Source organism: Lynx canadensis, chromosome D1, assembly GCF_007474595.2.
Source record: "Lynx canadensis isolate LIC74 chromosome D1, mLynCan4.pri.v2, whole genome shotgun sequence".
In the NCBI taxonomy this organism is placed as follows: domain Eukaryota; kingdom Metazoa; phylum Chordata; class Mammalia; order Carnivora; family Felidae; genus Lynx; species Lynx canadensis.
The window spans coordinates 28820925-28836800 of NC_044312.2; the positions used below are offsets into that span (position 1 = coordinate 28820925).

The 15876-nt window shown below is 42.7% G+C and overlaps 1 protein-coding gene across 5 annotated transcripts in view; it reads left to right on the forward strand.

Moving 5' to 3' along the window:
* Positions 1-15876, forward strand: part of NTM (neurotrimin) — a 943575-nt gene that overhangs the window by 831450 nt on the left and 96249 nt on the right. For all 5 annotated transcript variants that reach the window (XM_030333144.1, XM_030333148.1, XM_030333145.1 and 2 more), the window contains one exon: positions 3344-3469. In XM_030333144.1, the coding sequence (XP_030189004.1) occupies positions 3344-3469 (126 nt within the window). The remainder of the gene's footprint in view (positions 1-3343; positions 3470-15876) is intronic.

Consider the following 15876-nt stretch of genomic DNA (forward strand, 5'->3'; position numbering starts at 1 on the left):
TTCTTCCAAGCATGAGGTGTGATTGTCTCATTTAATATACTTACTGTGCTGACAGCTCTGGCCCAAAACACCTTCTATTCTACTTGGGGGCTGTCCATTGTTCTCTAGTGTATGATTAGCAGATTAGCTATCATGTAAGAAGCCAGGAAAATGAACTCCCAGTAAACCCTTCCAAAGCAAGAGTAATTCATTACCCAGTCTGATTTCCACTTAAAATGTACTTTAAGCACACTTCCAACTACAAACCCTAAATCACCCTGTGTTCACAAAGTCCATCATTTTTTATTTTATTGCATGGCGTTGGCATGGCATAATCCCTTGCAGAGCATCTCGGAGTGCTTTACAGATCAATAAATTACTTACCTGCACAGTTGAAGCAGTGTCTGCAAGGCCAACACAGTCATTATGCAAGCTGCCTGTCCTCCAGGAAGCAAGCAAAGCTTTGTGGGTGCCAACGCTGGGTGGGAGCAAGGGCCAGGTGAATGTATGGGTTGGGGGGTGGTGGTGCAAGCAGTGACTGTTATAGTTAAAGCAGTGAATAAAATACATCAAGTTTAAATGATTTTAAGACTGAGAGCACTTAGAAACTTGGATCCTTCAGACAGTCAGCAAATCAAGTGTCCAGTCATTAACCCATCAACTATCTTTCTGTCCAAGAAGATTCAATCTAGCTTTTAAAATGGTACAGCCATAAATTGCAATGTCACGTCTTGGAAGTCCTGGATCATAGAGCCAATGGGCACTCCCCAGCCCTCACCACATTGACTCTTCTACCAAATAGTTGTATCTGTCCTATCAAATAGTTGTGAGAGTGCAGGTGTATGTGCAAATGCATACACACACACACACACACACACACACACACACTGTCTCTCTGTCTAAAGCTCAATATGGATTTATATCTAAAAATGATTAATTGATGTTTACTTTTTGTATGACACCCCACTCAAGACAGCAGAAAATAAAAAAGTAGACTAAGTCTTTAGATCTTATACTCAGAATGTATAGCATACCGGAAAGATGAGACAAGTGTAACATCAGCAAGTTTATTTTAAATGACTTGGAAGAGGCTATGGGTTGCCAGGAAAGAGAGGTGACATCTTTGTGGAGATATCTGAACAACCTTATAGAAGGCCCTCACCTGGGCCTTGGATAATTCCAATAGGTATACATAGTTGGAGAAGAGAGTCTAAGTGACCAGAATCAGCAGCAAAGGTGTGGGGATTAGGAAATAAAAGTGCAACACATACTTATTAATGAGTGTTCCCAGTAAGGTGGAGTGTGGGAAGGGAGTGGAAGACACTATGCAAGAAGGAAGGAAGGAAGGAAGGAAGGAAGGAGGCTAGAAGATACCTGGATGATCCCGTTTTCATGGAGAAGAAAGCCTAACACAATTAGAAGTGAGTGATTAATGGTTCAAGCAGAAGAAGAAAGTCCAGCATGGAAATTTGCAATCAATCTGATTTTCAAATGAGGGGGTTCATCATCTGGCCTTGGGACAGGAAATAATTTGACATTTAAGTTTCCTGGGATCTCCAGCAAGCCAGATGGCATTGTGTATTGGGTAGATGATGTGTGCTGGAATTGCATACTCTGATGGCTCAGAGGGTGGCTTGTTCAAGGGAAGAACCTAATTTGAAGATCCCTAAGGGAGCTGAATGGAGGGGTCACTTAATTTATGATGAACTAATGTGTTAAAACTAGTGCCTGTGAGACTGAACTGATATGTGTTTGTAATCCAGTCTTGATATTGTTACAAACGTGTAGCAGGTTGGAAAGGTGGTTCCCTTGAATATCATTATAATTCCATCCTACAAATATTTTTTGTGCTTTTTCCCTGGTTATAAATATGATTCAGTCATGGCTCAGGCTGTGAAAAAGTTCTTGGTTATTGGATGAGAGATGCTAAGCAAACAACCATAACATAGATAGGTGTCAAGAACTGGAGTCTGGAAGCTCATGAATGTCACCCTTACTTTATAAATCATTTAGAAAATAAGAGAAACAAATGTCATACTTGAGCTAAATGCCACATTCACCAGTGGGAAAGATGGTACTAGAGAATTAGGCTTAGATGTATAGCAACAATGGGCTTCTAATTTAGAACACAAGAATGAGACAGATACATATAGGCAAGTGGAGGCTGTGCTGTAGGGTGTACAAGACCCCATGGGATGCTGCCCCTGTGTCACATGTCTGAGGAAGACGACACTGGAAAACAGCTTCCTAAGGGAAGCCTGGTTCCAAAACAAAACACTGAAAGAAGTGTGGGATCCTACTCGCAATTTTACCAATTAGAATAAACCCTTCGCCTCCTTGGGGGATTAATTTAGGATAGAGAGAGACACAGAGACCAAATGTGTTATGCCTAATTGCTGTTCCCTCTGATTCCCCATTAGGTATGAGTAATGTGCTCTGGGAACACAGATAAGAAGAGCTTTAACTTAAGTATCTGAAGGAGGACAGACACGAGTAGGGGTAGGGAAAGCTGCACCAACTGGCATTTGATTTGGACTTTAAAGGATGACTAGAGGGGCACCTGGGTGGCTCAGTCAGTTTCAGTTCAGGTCATGCTATCACAGTGAGTTTGAGCCCCGCATTGGGCTCTGTGCTGACAGCGAGGAGCCTGCTTGGGATTTTCTCTCTCCCTTTCTCTCTGCCCCTCCCCTGCTCTCTCTCTCTCTCTCTCTCTCTCTCTCTCTCTCCCTCAAAATAAATAAACTTTAAAAAAGAATGACCAGAAAATTTCCAGGAAGACATAAGAGACAATATAGATCCCAAATGCGTGATGGCCAAGAAGGACATAGAGTGTCGGGGATAACAAGGAGGGTAAGGAAAGGTGAGATCATAGGTAGCATAGATAGATGCTTGATTCTGAACTGCCTAGTATGCTGGAATAAAGAAGATTGTGTATTTTCAGGTAGGCAATACGGAGCAACTGGAGGTGTTTAGGCAGAGATGTGGTACAATCAGAACTGCATTATATAAAGAGGACTCTGAATGCGGTGTGGAGAATGACTGGTGAATGTGTGTCGGAGGTGGGTGGGGGTGAGAGTGGAGAAGGAAGCGGGTGGAGGCTAGGAGAACAGTTATTGCAGTATTGCAGTGGAATCCATTCCCATTCAGACTCCCTGACTCTGTGTTTAAATGGGAAGAAATAAAAGCTAAATTCAAGGTAAGATAATTCTTTCATGTTTAAGGTAATTCCTCTAATTTTTAATCATTTACTCCTATAGTCCCAATATTTCAGCCCCTGGGCTGTGCTGCCAACTATCATTATAAGACAACAAAGAAATGTTTCAGCAAGATTTTTATTTCCCTCTTATCTTTTTTGTCTCTACAGTATCTCCCAAAATTGTAGAGATTTCTTCAGATATCTCCATTAATGAAGGGAATAATATCAGCCTCACCTGCATAGCAACGGGTAGACCAGAGCCTACGGTTACCTGGAGACACATCTCCCCAAAAGGTAAGAGAAGAAATGGAAGAATTGTTGGCCATGGCTAGGAGGTCATGGCACTGGTGGCTTTATCCAAATGGCCCTACATTTTTGGTATCCTGATAATAGTATACTCATGGCTCTGAAGGGAATTTTGGTGATCTCTACAAGACAGGAATATGTCCTGTAAGATTTCAGAAATCAAATCTGAGCATTTCTCGAATGCTGGGGAGATTAATTCCAATTCTTTCTGGGTGCAATAGTGGTAACCTGTTCTGGGTGAACTTTATTGGTCTTGTTTGATGACGGAACAATCATCATTGGTGGCATTGTCCAGATGGTTGTTCTAAGATACTAAAAACACAACACATAAGGATTTAAAAAAACTTTGAATGGGCATAGTCCTAAAAGGAAAATGTCCAAGTCTGACTCCTCAGCATTGACACATATCTGGTCCCTAGTCCATGAGCTGTTTTGTGGTTTTGTTGTTGTTGTTACTCAGATTAATCTTAGATAATAAATATAGCTCAAGATGTGACTAAATTGCAAAATTTACCTTGTCTAAATGTCTAGGTGTTTTGTAGACCAGACTAAGTGTTGTTTTGTGCTTTCATGGATTAAACATTAAACCTTTAGAATTTAAGGGGAGATGCCATTTATCATTAAGGTAGCTTTTATGCAAGATGCATTAAATTATTTCATTTGTTTTTAAATATGTACTGAGTGCTTATAATAGCCCAGGCACTCTGCTGAGCACTGGGGATATAGCAATAAAGCAAAACATTTCAGTTTTTGTTCTCATGAGCTTCCATTCTCAGGAGACAAGTGACAAAAAAAATGAATCTACAATGTAACAAGTGGTGATAAGAATAAGAAAATAGAGCAGTATACATTGACAGAAGAACCAGAGGTTCAGTTGGAGAAGGCTTTTGAAAAGGTGATATTTGAGCAGATATGTGAATAAAGATGCTTCATTTCAGTGCTTATTGCTGGCTGATGTGAGCTATGTTTAAGTAAGTGTGTATGTGTGTGTGCCTATGCATGCATGTATGCATGAAGTTATGTGTATGGCTGAGTACTACAGGTTCAAGGATTCTAAAGGAATCATCATAGTGGATATCTCCTTGGTGTTGCAGGTTGGGACCCCCGAAAGTAGACCCTGACAATGTGATTGGCATGCAAGAAGTTTATTTGAGGCTCTCTTGGGATCAACTTCTATGAAGGGGTAGGGAAGGAAGCAGGGCTGGGCTGAGGGAGAAGCTGAGTTGCCTGAAGACCAGTGGAACATCTCAGCTGACCCTGTGGAGAATTCTGAGGCCAGTGTTACCCTTTAGCAATGCTTTGTTGAGATGGGGGTGACCTTTTATACCAGCAGAACAGCCTTGGAATTTGGGCTATCCCCTGAAGAGTTGTGACCTTGGAATAGGCGTCTCTCTTTACACTAGATAGTCTGCATAAGGGGCTGCACCAGAGAGCTGCCCACCAGCAACACATCTGTCCCTGGGGGCAGACATCCTCTCTTCCTGAAGATGGCAGAACATTTGGACATTTAAATGAAATCAGTGTAGGACTATGAGTGGGCCCTCATATCGAATTCCTCTCACAGAAAGAGACAGACTTGCCCTGCTGGAGATTCTCAGAGAAGTCATGAAATTTTCAGTGTGTTAGGCCTGAATTGCTGGGAGCAATCCCATGCAACCATTTCTGACTCTACCACTGTGAGCAAATGGATCTGAGACAGTACTCACATGTCCGCAGTTCTCTCGATTTGGAATGGCCTTACAAATGGACTGGCCCAAAAGCTGGGAGGAGACTTCTACTGTGCATGAGATCATCAGTGAGAGAACGTGGCTCTAGGGCACCTCTGAGGCAGGGTCTATCGAAATGGACAGACTTTCCAAGTTCACAGTGCACGCCATTCATCACTGCTTAATGCTTGTCCCCAGTGCTATTGGACGCCAGGGCGCTCTGTGCTTTTAAAATCTGTGGAACATTCATCATCCTGGGTAGACTCACTTTACCTTATGTAGAGAGGCACTGGACCCCTCCTTCTTGCAGGTCTCCCTCTGTCTCCTGTCTGGTATCTTCTCTGATTTCCTCTCCCAGCTTTTCAGCTCTTTGTCCTTTTGTAAGTACTCCTCCTGATATTTCTCCTCTGTACATCTTCTCCTTCTATCTTGCCCTTTCATGCTTTCTCTTTTTATTGTTTACTTTCTCTTTCTTTCTCAGTCTCCTAAACATCTGTGCATTAATTTCAATTCTCCCTCCATTTTTTTTCCCTCTCTCTCTTTTCCTGACAATTACTTCTGTCTTTCTTCTGGCATTGGAGCCCCCTCTTTCTTTTATCTTGCTGAAGTTCACACTGGCACACCTTAGAGTCTTTTTACCCCTTTTGTGGCCATTAAGCAGACTCATTGCCTCAGGGGACTTTACCTGAGCCTGTGCCAGATGCTTCCATTTTACTGTTTTGGCTGCTATGGAAACAGAAGATGGATCAAGGAGTGATAATAATAATCTGAATCTACCTGTGGATCAGAGTAATTTAGATGAACAGCCTTTTCCAGATCCCTGGTCCAGATTAGCTATCGCAGATTCAAACTGATGAGACATGCCAAGCAGTAACTAATCACCTCAGAACTCACCAGGGTGCCGTTTTCCCAGTGACTGATTATTTGGAGATCAGAGGTGTCAGTGGACTGCTGTCAGATCTGAACCGAAGCTGGAGACCCTTAGCAGTAAGACCTTCATCTTTCCCCCCTAAATATTTCCAAAAGGGTACTTATTTTAAATAAGTTGGGACAGGCTTGGGGTTCCTTGGTGAAAAAAAAAAAAAGATATGCCACATCTTATCAAAGCCTCCAAAGGTAGAGAGCTCTTGTCATCTTTTGTTCTACTTTGTGTGGGTAGATCATGTTTCAATCTGGACAGTTCTCACACACATACCCATAAAATCCCTGAATGGATAGCTGATGGAGGCTAAGCACATTGGCAACCCTGATGGCTTCACTGCATTTTCTCCCTTGAGACTGATGTGTTTGTTTTGTACATTTCTGAAAACTCCTAGTTTCTTCCATCATAACTCATATGGTGCTGCTTGCAATAAACTTCTACAAACTTCTTTAGAATGTGTATCCCAGGCTTGACCCCTTTTTACATGGAGAAGGAGAACAGGAACGTTAACCACCATTTTAGTAATGGCTCATGCATTTTGGTACACAGACACAGGAGTGATCATCTGATCAGAAGCAGAATGGAGGGGCCTTGTCCATGAAATTATCTGCCTAGCAGTTTACATCAGATGGATAAAATGCCACTTTTCCATATCCAAGATGTAGAGGAAGGTGAGGCCTCCCAAGACACACCTCTGTGCTGCCATTGATCATGGGAAGTAATTGTCTCTTGTTACTGGCAATATGTCTTCTAGTTCTTCTCATGAACTTACCACTCCCAAGAGTTCAAGAAGAAAGTGCACAAGCTTTGTAAAGATACCTGCCCTCCTTCTGCACACCTGTTTCGGAGTGTACATGTTTTGCTAACACCTGTATGGGCCTTGGTCTTTTCAGAAGGAAGAGCCCTCCTCTCTCTGTCTCAAGGAAATTCTATTTGGATGGGCACAAATGTTTTATTGGCCTCTTACAAATTCTGTGTAAATGCTAGCATCCTACTCCAAGGGCCCAAATACCATCAGTGGCCCCCGTCTCGTATGGGCACATTCTCCATTAATGGCTCTGTGCCTTGTCTTTTGTCCCCATCTAGGCATGCAATAATTTATTTTTGCAAAGCCTTAAGCTTTAGTCTTTCTATGTAAAAAAGAATACCTTTAAGGTTCTCTGTTACTCTGATTCTTCCATGTGTCCTAAAATTTTTATGTCTCCAGTTGCTGTTGGATTGTAGGAGCTTTAGAGAGAAAGGTGAGATTCCTATATTGCCACATCCCCAGGAGCCCAACATGGAACTCAGGTGAAGATTTGAGTTAGATCACTGACATGCAGATTCTACTATACCTACGGAATCAAGGATCATTGAGCATCCTAATGGAGCATCCCTTTTCAGTGTGCCTACCTCCACTTCTCTCCCATCAAACAAAATACTGAAAATAAAAACCTTACCAAGGCTACTGAAAGAATAGTTTGTACTCAGATGTCAGTTGGGGGCTCAGAAAGGTCCAGTGAGCTGTTTACAGAGATGTCCTGATTTCTGATTCATGAATTCTTTGAGACCTATGTCTCTTTGAGGGCCCACATCTCACTTTGTTTCTTGACCTTCTAGCACAATGTCCATCACCTAGAAAGCATTCAAGAAATATTTGTTGATTCTGTGAACAAGCACTTACTTTCATCAGTGCCCCAGAGAGACATGCTTGTTCTCCCATGTCAAAGACTTCATCCTGATCCTTGAGGAACTCCACTTTGATGTTGCTGTTGAGACCTGAGTGTTTCCTGCTGAAGCTCTGTTGGGGAATCTCCAGGACATTTTTTCTGGTCTTCACAGGATTGTCAAGCTTTTCCAAAGTTCTCCTACTGGGAGACCTGCTGTGGCTGGTCTTAACTTCTCCTTGAAGGAGAGACTCCTTTTCATGTACTCTTTTGAAAAAGTTGAGAAGACTCACAAGTGACTTTGAAACTGGATCCTCTAGTGAGCTCTCTTCTACCCTCATCACTGCCTCACTGCTGTCACTCTCCTGATGCATGTGTTACTCTCATATGTTCTTCATCTGGCCTCTCTGAGTCTCTTGGTCCTTTTGGTGTCTTACTCTTCCCAACCATAATTGTGCCTAAACCCTCAATGGCTCCTAACAGTTTCATAAAATAATCCTGGATGTTTCCAGGGAAAGTTACTTCAACTGTATATGGAAATTTGTTTCTCCTCATAGGTTAAAAAAACAAAAATTCAAAGAAAGAAATCAGTGTGAAAGAGAGAAATAACAGTTTAAAAATTCTCCCTGTCCCTGACACTATGATAGTTGAAGTGGGAAATAGATTGGTTTTTCTTAGGGCCATATAAAGACTCTGGGGGCAAAATTAAGAGCAGGGCCATACATCTTTTGGGCTCCAAACCTAGCCTCTGTTATGGAACACTTACCTTTCAATGTGCAGTGTGAGCAGTGGACAAATACCTGTGGTGGGACTAAGAAACCTTCCTCTGCCAAATCTCTTCCCTTCCCACCTCAGGTCTCTTTCTCTACTTGAAGAGGTCCAGGGGCACCTGGTTTTTCCAGACCTTGTTTCTCATAGCTTTGAAAGGCACCAAAAACCTCACCAAGTTGTTGAGGACAAAGTGACCCTTGGATGGAAGCTTTTCTTCTCCTTGTCAATGCCCTGAGTCCTTCCCTCCCCCACCCCCACCACACCCACCTACTATCCCATTTGTCAGTACTGACAGGTCTTCCTCCCCAGCCAAGCAGGACACTGAAGCACTAATTGGCACTGGAGGTATCACAGCTTGAGTTCAACCAGAGCTGGCAGGCGCCATGACTCCAGTGACAGCTCTGTGAAAAAGTGTCAGGAGCAAAGCTGTGGCATGCCATCGGCTGACTGCAGCACCCTGGCACTAATGAGCAGCCTGTCAGCACCAGCATCAGGGGCCCCATGTGGCACAGAGATCATTAGGATGGCAGATGAGAAAAAAAACTTCTCCAGCAAAGAAGAGCCAGGATTGGAAGGGAAGGAGGACAAAATGGAACTAAAGACCTCTCCTTACCCACAGATGGTTATCACCCAGCAGGAAAGGACCAAACACACACACACACACACACACACACACACACACACACAACATTTTTATAAAAGATCTCTATGCCAACTCTGGACAACCCTTGGAGTCTCATTTTGGTTGAGTTGCCCTGTAATTAATTGATATAGGCCACACATCTCTTCTGCAGTAAGCCAAGGGGGAGCTCAGTGACTAAATTAACTCTCCAGCCATGGTCGCCCATACTATGAAACCAGGAAGTAGTGTAAGTTCCAAAGAAAGAGGGACCTGAGGAAAAAAGAAAGCATTGATATCAGTGGGTTGCTTTTTTTCTTTTTTCTTTTTTGGCTACTTTTCAGGGCAGACTCCCTGCCCAGGGAACCTGCTGAGCTGCCAACTGCCTGCCTGTCTTCCACTGGAGTATGATAATCTAAGAGACACAATTAAGAGAAGTAGTTTTGTTTTGTTTTGTTTTGTTTTCCTTTGTTATTTCATCCCAGAGGTGGGTTTGGGAAATGGCCAGTATGTCTGCTTTGTTTTTCTACTTCCTGAGGGCAGGTGTGAATTCTCTAGCTCCATTCTTCTGCTTCATGCTTTATGAAGAGTTTGGCCTCTCTCTGAGTTTTGGTTACCTCTAATGGTTCCATTTCCTCATGGGTGGAGGTGACCTGACACAAGGTGGCCATCTGTCTGAAAGAAATGGGCCTTTAGAGCAGGTCCAACTACATTTGAAATTGCTTCCATTACTTACCAGCTGGGTCCCATTGGGGTAGTGATAAATCTTTCTGAAGATGTGTTTATGTATTAATTTTGTTCTTGCTTCTTGGTGTGGCACCAAGAATTTTCATTATTTGTTTCTGGACCCCAGTTGCCCCACACGCTGCAGTTACACTAACAACTGGACATTTACCTTTGGTGTCCTTACCTTTGCACTCACCAGCTGGTCTCCCTTGATCATGTCCTTGCACCTTTTGGATAGAGTTCTATTCTTTCTTTAAGACCATGGTCAGGGGCGCCTGGGTGGCGCAGTCGGTTAAGCATCCGACTTCAGCCAGGTCACGATCTTGCTGTCCGTGAGTTCGAGCCCCGCGTCAGGCTCTGGGCTGATGGCTCGGAGCCTGGAGCCTGTTTCCGATTCTGTGTCTCCCTCTCTCTCTGCCCCTCCCCCGTTCATGCTCTGTCTCTCTCTGTCCCAAAAATAAATAAAAAACGTTTAAAAAAAAAAAAGACCATGGTCAAATGCTACCAGTCACCTCTGGTGGCTTTCTTCAGGCAAAGTGAGTCACCCCTTTTTGTGAGATCCCATAGCATTTTGCACACATTCCTAATGATGGCAATTCTTACAGTGACTTGTATGCTCAAAAGGCCCTCCTTATGTCCAAAGGACAGTTATTATGCTGTTTTATTTTATCCTCAGTGCCTAGCACAGCACCAGATGTTTGCAGGTTCTGTAAGTGATTGTTGAACAAAGAGGTATCCAATCTATAGATAGATATAGTATTTTTCGCCCCCCTCTTTTTAAATTTAGTCTTCCTGATGCATAATTTAAAACAAAAGTCACTTTAGTGAGTAAAGGGTAAGATACAGGAACTTCATCTCTTCACATCATTCTTTACTGTCTATCATGTTTCCCAAACCAGTCCAAAGAATTTGTAAGAAAATGTTCTCCCCACTGGTCTGCTCCCAGAACCAGCCCTAACACTCTTCATATGCAAAACAGAGATAATAAAGCCTTCCTAACATGGATGCCTTGAGGATTAAATGTGGTCATCAGTGCCACGGATCTGGCCCCAAAATGACACATAGTATGTGGCCAACAATGTGAGCTTCCATAGCCCCAGCCAGCATCTTGCTTTCCCTGCCACTCAGGAGACAAGAGCAAAAGGGGAGGAAATTAAAATTCTTTTCTCTGAAAGGGTTGAATCCTTACAAAAGCTGAAGCTCAGTCAATTGCCAGAAAGGATAGACATTCAAAGGTGCTTAATCAGCACCTCTCTCACCCCCCCCCATTTTCTAATTAACGTAGGTGCTTGATTAAAATTCCCAGAGTACCCCCAAGTAGCTATCCCAGGAGAACTAAGTAATTGCTATTGCAAAAGATATTACAGTGGTCATTGATGGTGGAAAAAAAATAATTGCATCATAATTGAAAGTGGCAGATCTCCTGTCCAGCGTAGCAGCAGAGCATACGGTATTAGGCCCAACCTATACAGAGAAAGCCATTTATTATGATAAAGATAAACCAGTGGCACAACTTCAAGTCTGGGGCAAAGTGATCCAGAAACTCGTTAAGCAAATGGTTTAAACACAGACAAGCAGACCAAGGTGGGAAGGAAGAAAGCTGAGGAAGACATTTACAGATGACTCTTTAACTCCGTAATTCTCTTTAGCCATAAAATTACAGCTGGATAGATACAGTTAGGGTAAAATTTGCCAATGTCAATAAGCATTTTTGTAAGTTTAAAATTTATGATCTGGTTTGAAGCAATATTATAGCTGTGCGACTTCCTACTTCAAAGAAGAGGAGAATCATAAAAAGACTAGTGGGGAAATTAATGAGTTCAATGTGCCTGGATTGAGAACATATGAAATCAAGCCTCAGCCTAGAAACCAAGGGCAGAAGTGCATACCACAGACACTGTTTGTGGTTTTACTCAATTATTTTAAAGCCCTTGAAAAATGTTCTAGAATCAGACGTCGGCTGAATTCAGTCATTGCTAACAGCATCCTTCCCCACACTCTCCTAAGTCAGGCTATTTATGCTGGTACTTGGTGACCGTTACTATGCAGAATTGTTTTGATAGAACAAAAAAGGAAACATAAAAGCAAGAATATTGTATCATCTTCCCCACAGATGCTAACCAGCCCTAGCTAGTTAGATGCAAAGGGCTTCTTAAAATGGGAGCCCCTCCAGGCCAGAAGACCACATTTCTGATGAGTATCTGTAGCAGGCAGCTCTCCTTGACATCCAAAAAGGTCTCAGCAGGCCTCCCCATCCACCACAAACACAGTGACCTTCTGGCTATCACACCCCTGGAGATCACTTAAGGCTTTGGAGTTCCATGTCTAGCATCCACCAAGCTTGGATAAAGTTTTCCATGCCAGCTTGGAGAAAGCTTTTCATTCCAAATGTCCTTGCCACAAGCAGTGTGAAGCATGTCCCAGATTAGGCTGCTTTATCAGTGAGAGAGGGAGGCTTAGAGAGGTAAGGCTAATGGGTCAAGGTCACACAGCTCCACAAATATGCAATGGCCAAAGTAAAACTCAAATCCAAGTCTTTTTGACTCCAAGGTCCATATTCTTGAAGTGTATTGATTTCCTGCCGGGTTTCTGACCCATTGCTTCTTCTGGATCTTCTGGGACATGTATACTTTCTGGTTTCAGACCTCCTGCCAGCCCAGGGCTCTGCTCCTTGGGTCATCCACTTCTTTATAGCCTTCTTGTAAACTCACCCATACTCTTGTTCAGACACTGTACTCCATTTGGGGCACTGTGCTTGGCCTTGACATTCCATCCTCTCCAATGATCTGTGGCTCCATGCAGTGGATCTTTGCATGAATACCTCTGAGCAAAGGACAGAGCCCCAGCATGGAGAGTTGACCTCACCTCAGTTCTCCAGTGAGTTTTCTTCCTCCCACTGAGTCAGCCTTTCTGAGGTTTATGCTCTCTCACCTTTCCCCCTCCACCTGGACCGGGACTCATGGCAGTGATGTGGCTGTTCTCTGACTTGATTTATTTTTTCTTCATGTTAAATACTAACATTCACTCACACAATGGTATGTCTTTGGCTTTGATTGTTATTATTAGGTTGTTTTACACTTTAACAGCTTTAGATATGAAAAGAAATTGCTGGATTCCTGTGTATGTTTTTCATTATCTGACTCCATTCAGTTTCCCTTATGTGTCCTTGTAGTATTTGGCATATTTTATCTTCTCAGTGGTGTAAAATGCTTTTTACTACCGGAGCCAGGACAGTTGTGAAGTAATGAACAGAATACCAATTTAGTTCCTTTCAGATCAAGGAGACTCCAGGTTTCTCCGTGGCTGGACTCCCCAGGTTCCCCGAGTACTACCGCACACTCAGGCTGGTCATCACCTTTGAATTTGGGATGATGAAGAAGTAATTCTTCCTGCCGTAGGAGGATCATCTTACCTGCTGCTCCCCAGCAGTGATAGATTCTTCTCACACCTTCCCCTTCCCCTGAAAAACAAATCCCTCTTCTCTCTTCTAATGGAGAGTTAAAAGGAATGACTTTGGACTTTATCTTTCCTCCATAAGGGATTCAGAACTCCTGTTTTTTAACTGTCCTGCACTCAGGAGGCCTCGTGTTCCTTCTCTGATTTCTTACATCACTGCTTTGCACTCTATTGAATGGTTCACTGGGGTCACTGTGGTTGAAGATATTTGGCCAGTCATCTGCATGATAAAGAAAGACAACAGGCTTTCTCCCATCATTGATTTATTTATGCTGTCACATACCATCCCAGAAAAGAATTTCATCAGAGAAGGTGACATGGATTCCCCACCTCCCCCAGGAAAATTCCTTGGAAAAATGGCTTTGATTGTTCATGAATTACTCAACAATTTCTTGGTAAGCACCTCTCTCTGCTAGGCCACTGTCCTAGGCAGTGGAGACGCATGAATGAACAAAGCAGATAAAATCCTGGCCTCATATAGCTCATATTTTAGTGGAAGAGACAGAAAATAACCTGATGGATACAAAAACTTTGTAATGTATTATATGGTAATTACTGTGGAAAAATGATCATAATAAAATTCAAAGAGATGATCAGCATATGTTTGGGGGTTGCAATATTTTTTTAAACAAAATCTCCTTTAATTCTCAATGTTACTAATATTTCAAATTTAGTGTACTAAGTAAATACTAGTTTTGCTATTTTTATGTCCATAATTCACTTATAATCAACATTAAGATTCATAATGTTGTGGCAAAAAATGTTTACATCCTCCAGGAAAATCACATTTTTGTCATTAATTATTAAGATTGCTTTGCATGGTTTAAGCTTACATGGGTGTTATAATGTTAACTAGAGTAGACAGGGATGGAGTCATTAGGAAGGCGGCCCAAGAAAGTTGGGGGAGGACACTAGGATGACTCCAGCAAAAGCGTTGCTGGCAGGGCTTGCAGTAAATACAAAGGCCCTGCGTCAGTACACAGCTGCCACATTCAGGGTCATCAAGGAGGCTGTGGAGATACCAGAAATTATGAAATACCTAACTTCCTCTCAATAGACTATAAGTTTCACGAGGGGAAGGAACATGCTCTTTCTTGCTTACTGCTATGTGCACCAATGCTTAGCATGTATCTGTTAAATTACAGACATTCAATAAGTATTTCTTCAATGAATTAGTGAGTAACGTCAGCGTGAGCAAGCATTCTGGAAAGAGACAAGGTTAGAATCAGAAATTATGGTCCCTTGGGCTGTCTGGGTGGTTCAGTCAGTTAAGTTTCTGATTCTTGATTTTGGCTCAGGTCATGATCCCAGGGTCCTGGGATTGAGCCCTATGTTGAGCCTAGAGTTCACCTCTATGCTGGGTGTGGAGCCTGCTTAAGATTCTCTCTCTGCCCCTTCTGCCCCTTCCCCATTGGTGTGCACATGCATGAGTGCTCTCAAAAAAGAGACAGAGAGAAATTGTGAATTGTGTTTTTTTCATTAGTTATTGAAGGTATTGGAAAATAACATAGGCAAATGACAGTGATAGAATGTGGTTAAAGGGAAGGTCCATGGAGAAGAGGGATCCATGTAGCTGACGGTGCAGGTGTCTGACAAATCATCAAAGGGAATGTTAAAGTCACCCCAGATAATGGCTGAAGTTAGTGACAAGTAGGGCTGTGAGCCACATGTGAAAGTCCTCAAAGAATCATGAGGAATTCAGGGTATCAGTCATTGGAAGCGAGAACAGGTAGATGCAACATAGCCAGAGGGCAAAAGCTTTGAATGGACTTTCAATAAAACTGTAAAAGAGGAATGGTCTCCAAGTGATCTTGAGTGAGAAGGACTATCACCCCAAACAACCCAGTGATTTCTTGAGAAATACACGAAGGAAGTGTTGCCCTCAGGAAGTAGCTGGGTTTTAATTACTTAAGGCAGTTCAGGGAGTGGTCAGCCTAGAGGCTGAGGGCCCAGAAGTGTGCTTTGCTTAGGTAATATGTGGCTTCCCAGAAAATGTAAGGTGGGAGGGGTGAGGAATGAAAGAGCTGCAGGACACTGACAATGGGGGGAAGGGGCGCAGAGTCACCCTGGCAGTGACAGATGTGAGACATGTTAGATTTAAATTGTCCCCAGTGAAAGACAGTGAAACCACACTTTGCAGATTTCAGCTGCAGCCTATGCCTGTGGAGAGGGATAGAAATCCCTTCTCTTCCTGAACCTTAAGGTGGGGTAGTGACAATTGTAGCTTTTGGCAAGGTCAGGCCTTTTTTGTGATCCAGAACAAGGGGACTGACTTTTCAGAGGCCATTAAAAGGCCAAGTTTGGAGATCATGAGATACCATGATAGCAGGGGAGGAGAATAGATTCTGGGATTGAGATAATTGGAGGTGGGGGTAAGATTGCCAGAACCTGCTGATAGGGTCAGAGTTTTCTCCAAAATTGATCATAACAACTCTAGTTATATTTATTTTTTTAAAGAATCAGGATTTATTGGATTGAACAGAAATGATAGAGTACAATGGTTATGATAAATAGGCAGAAAGAATTATCTTTTATTCAACAGATATTTA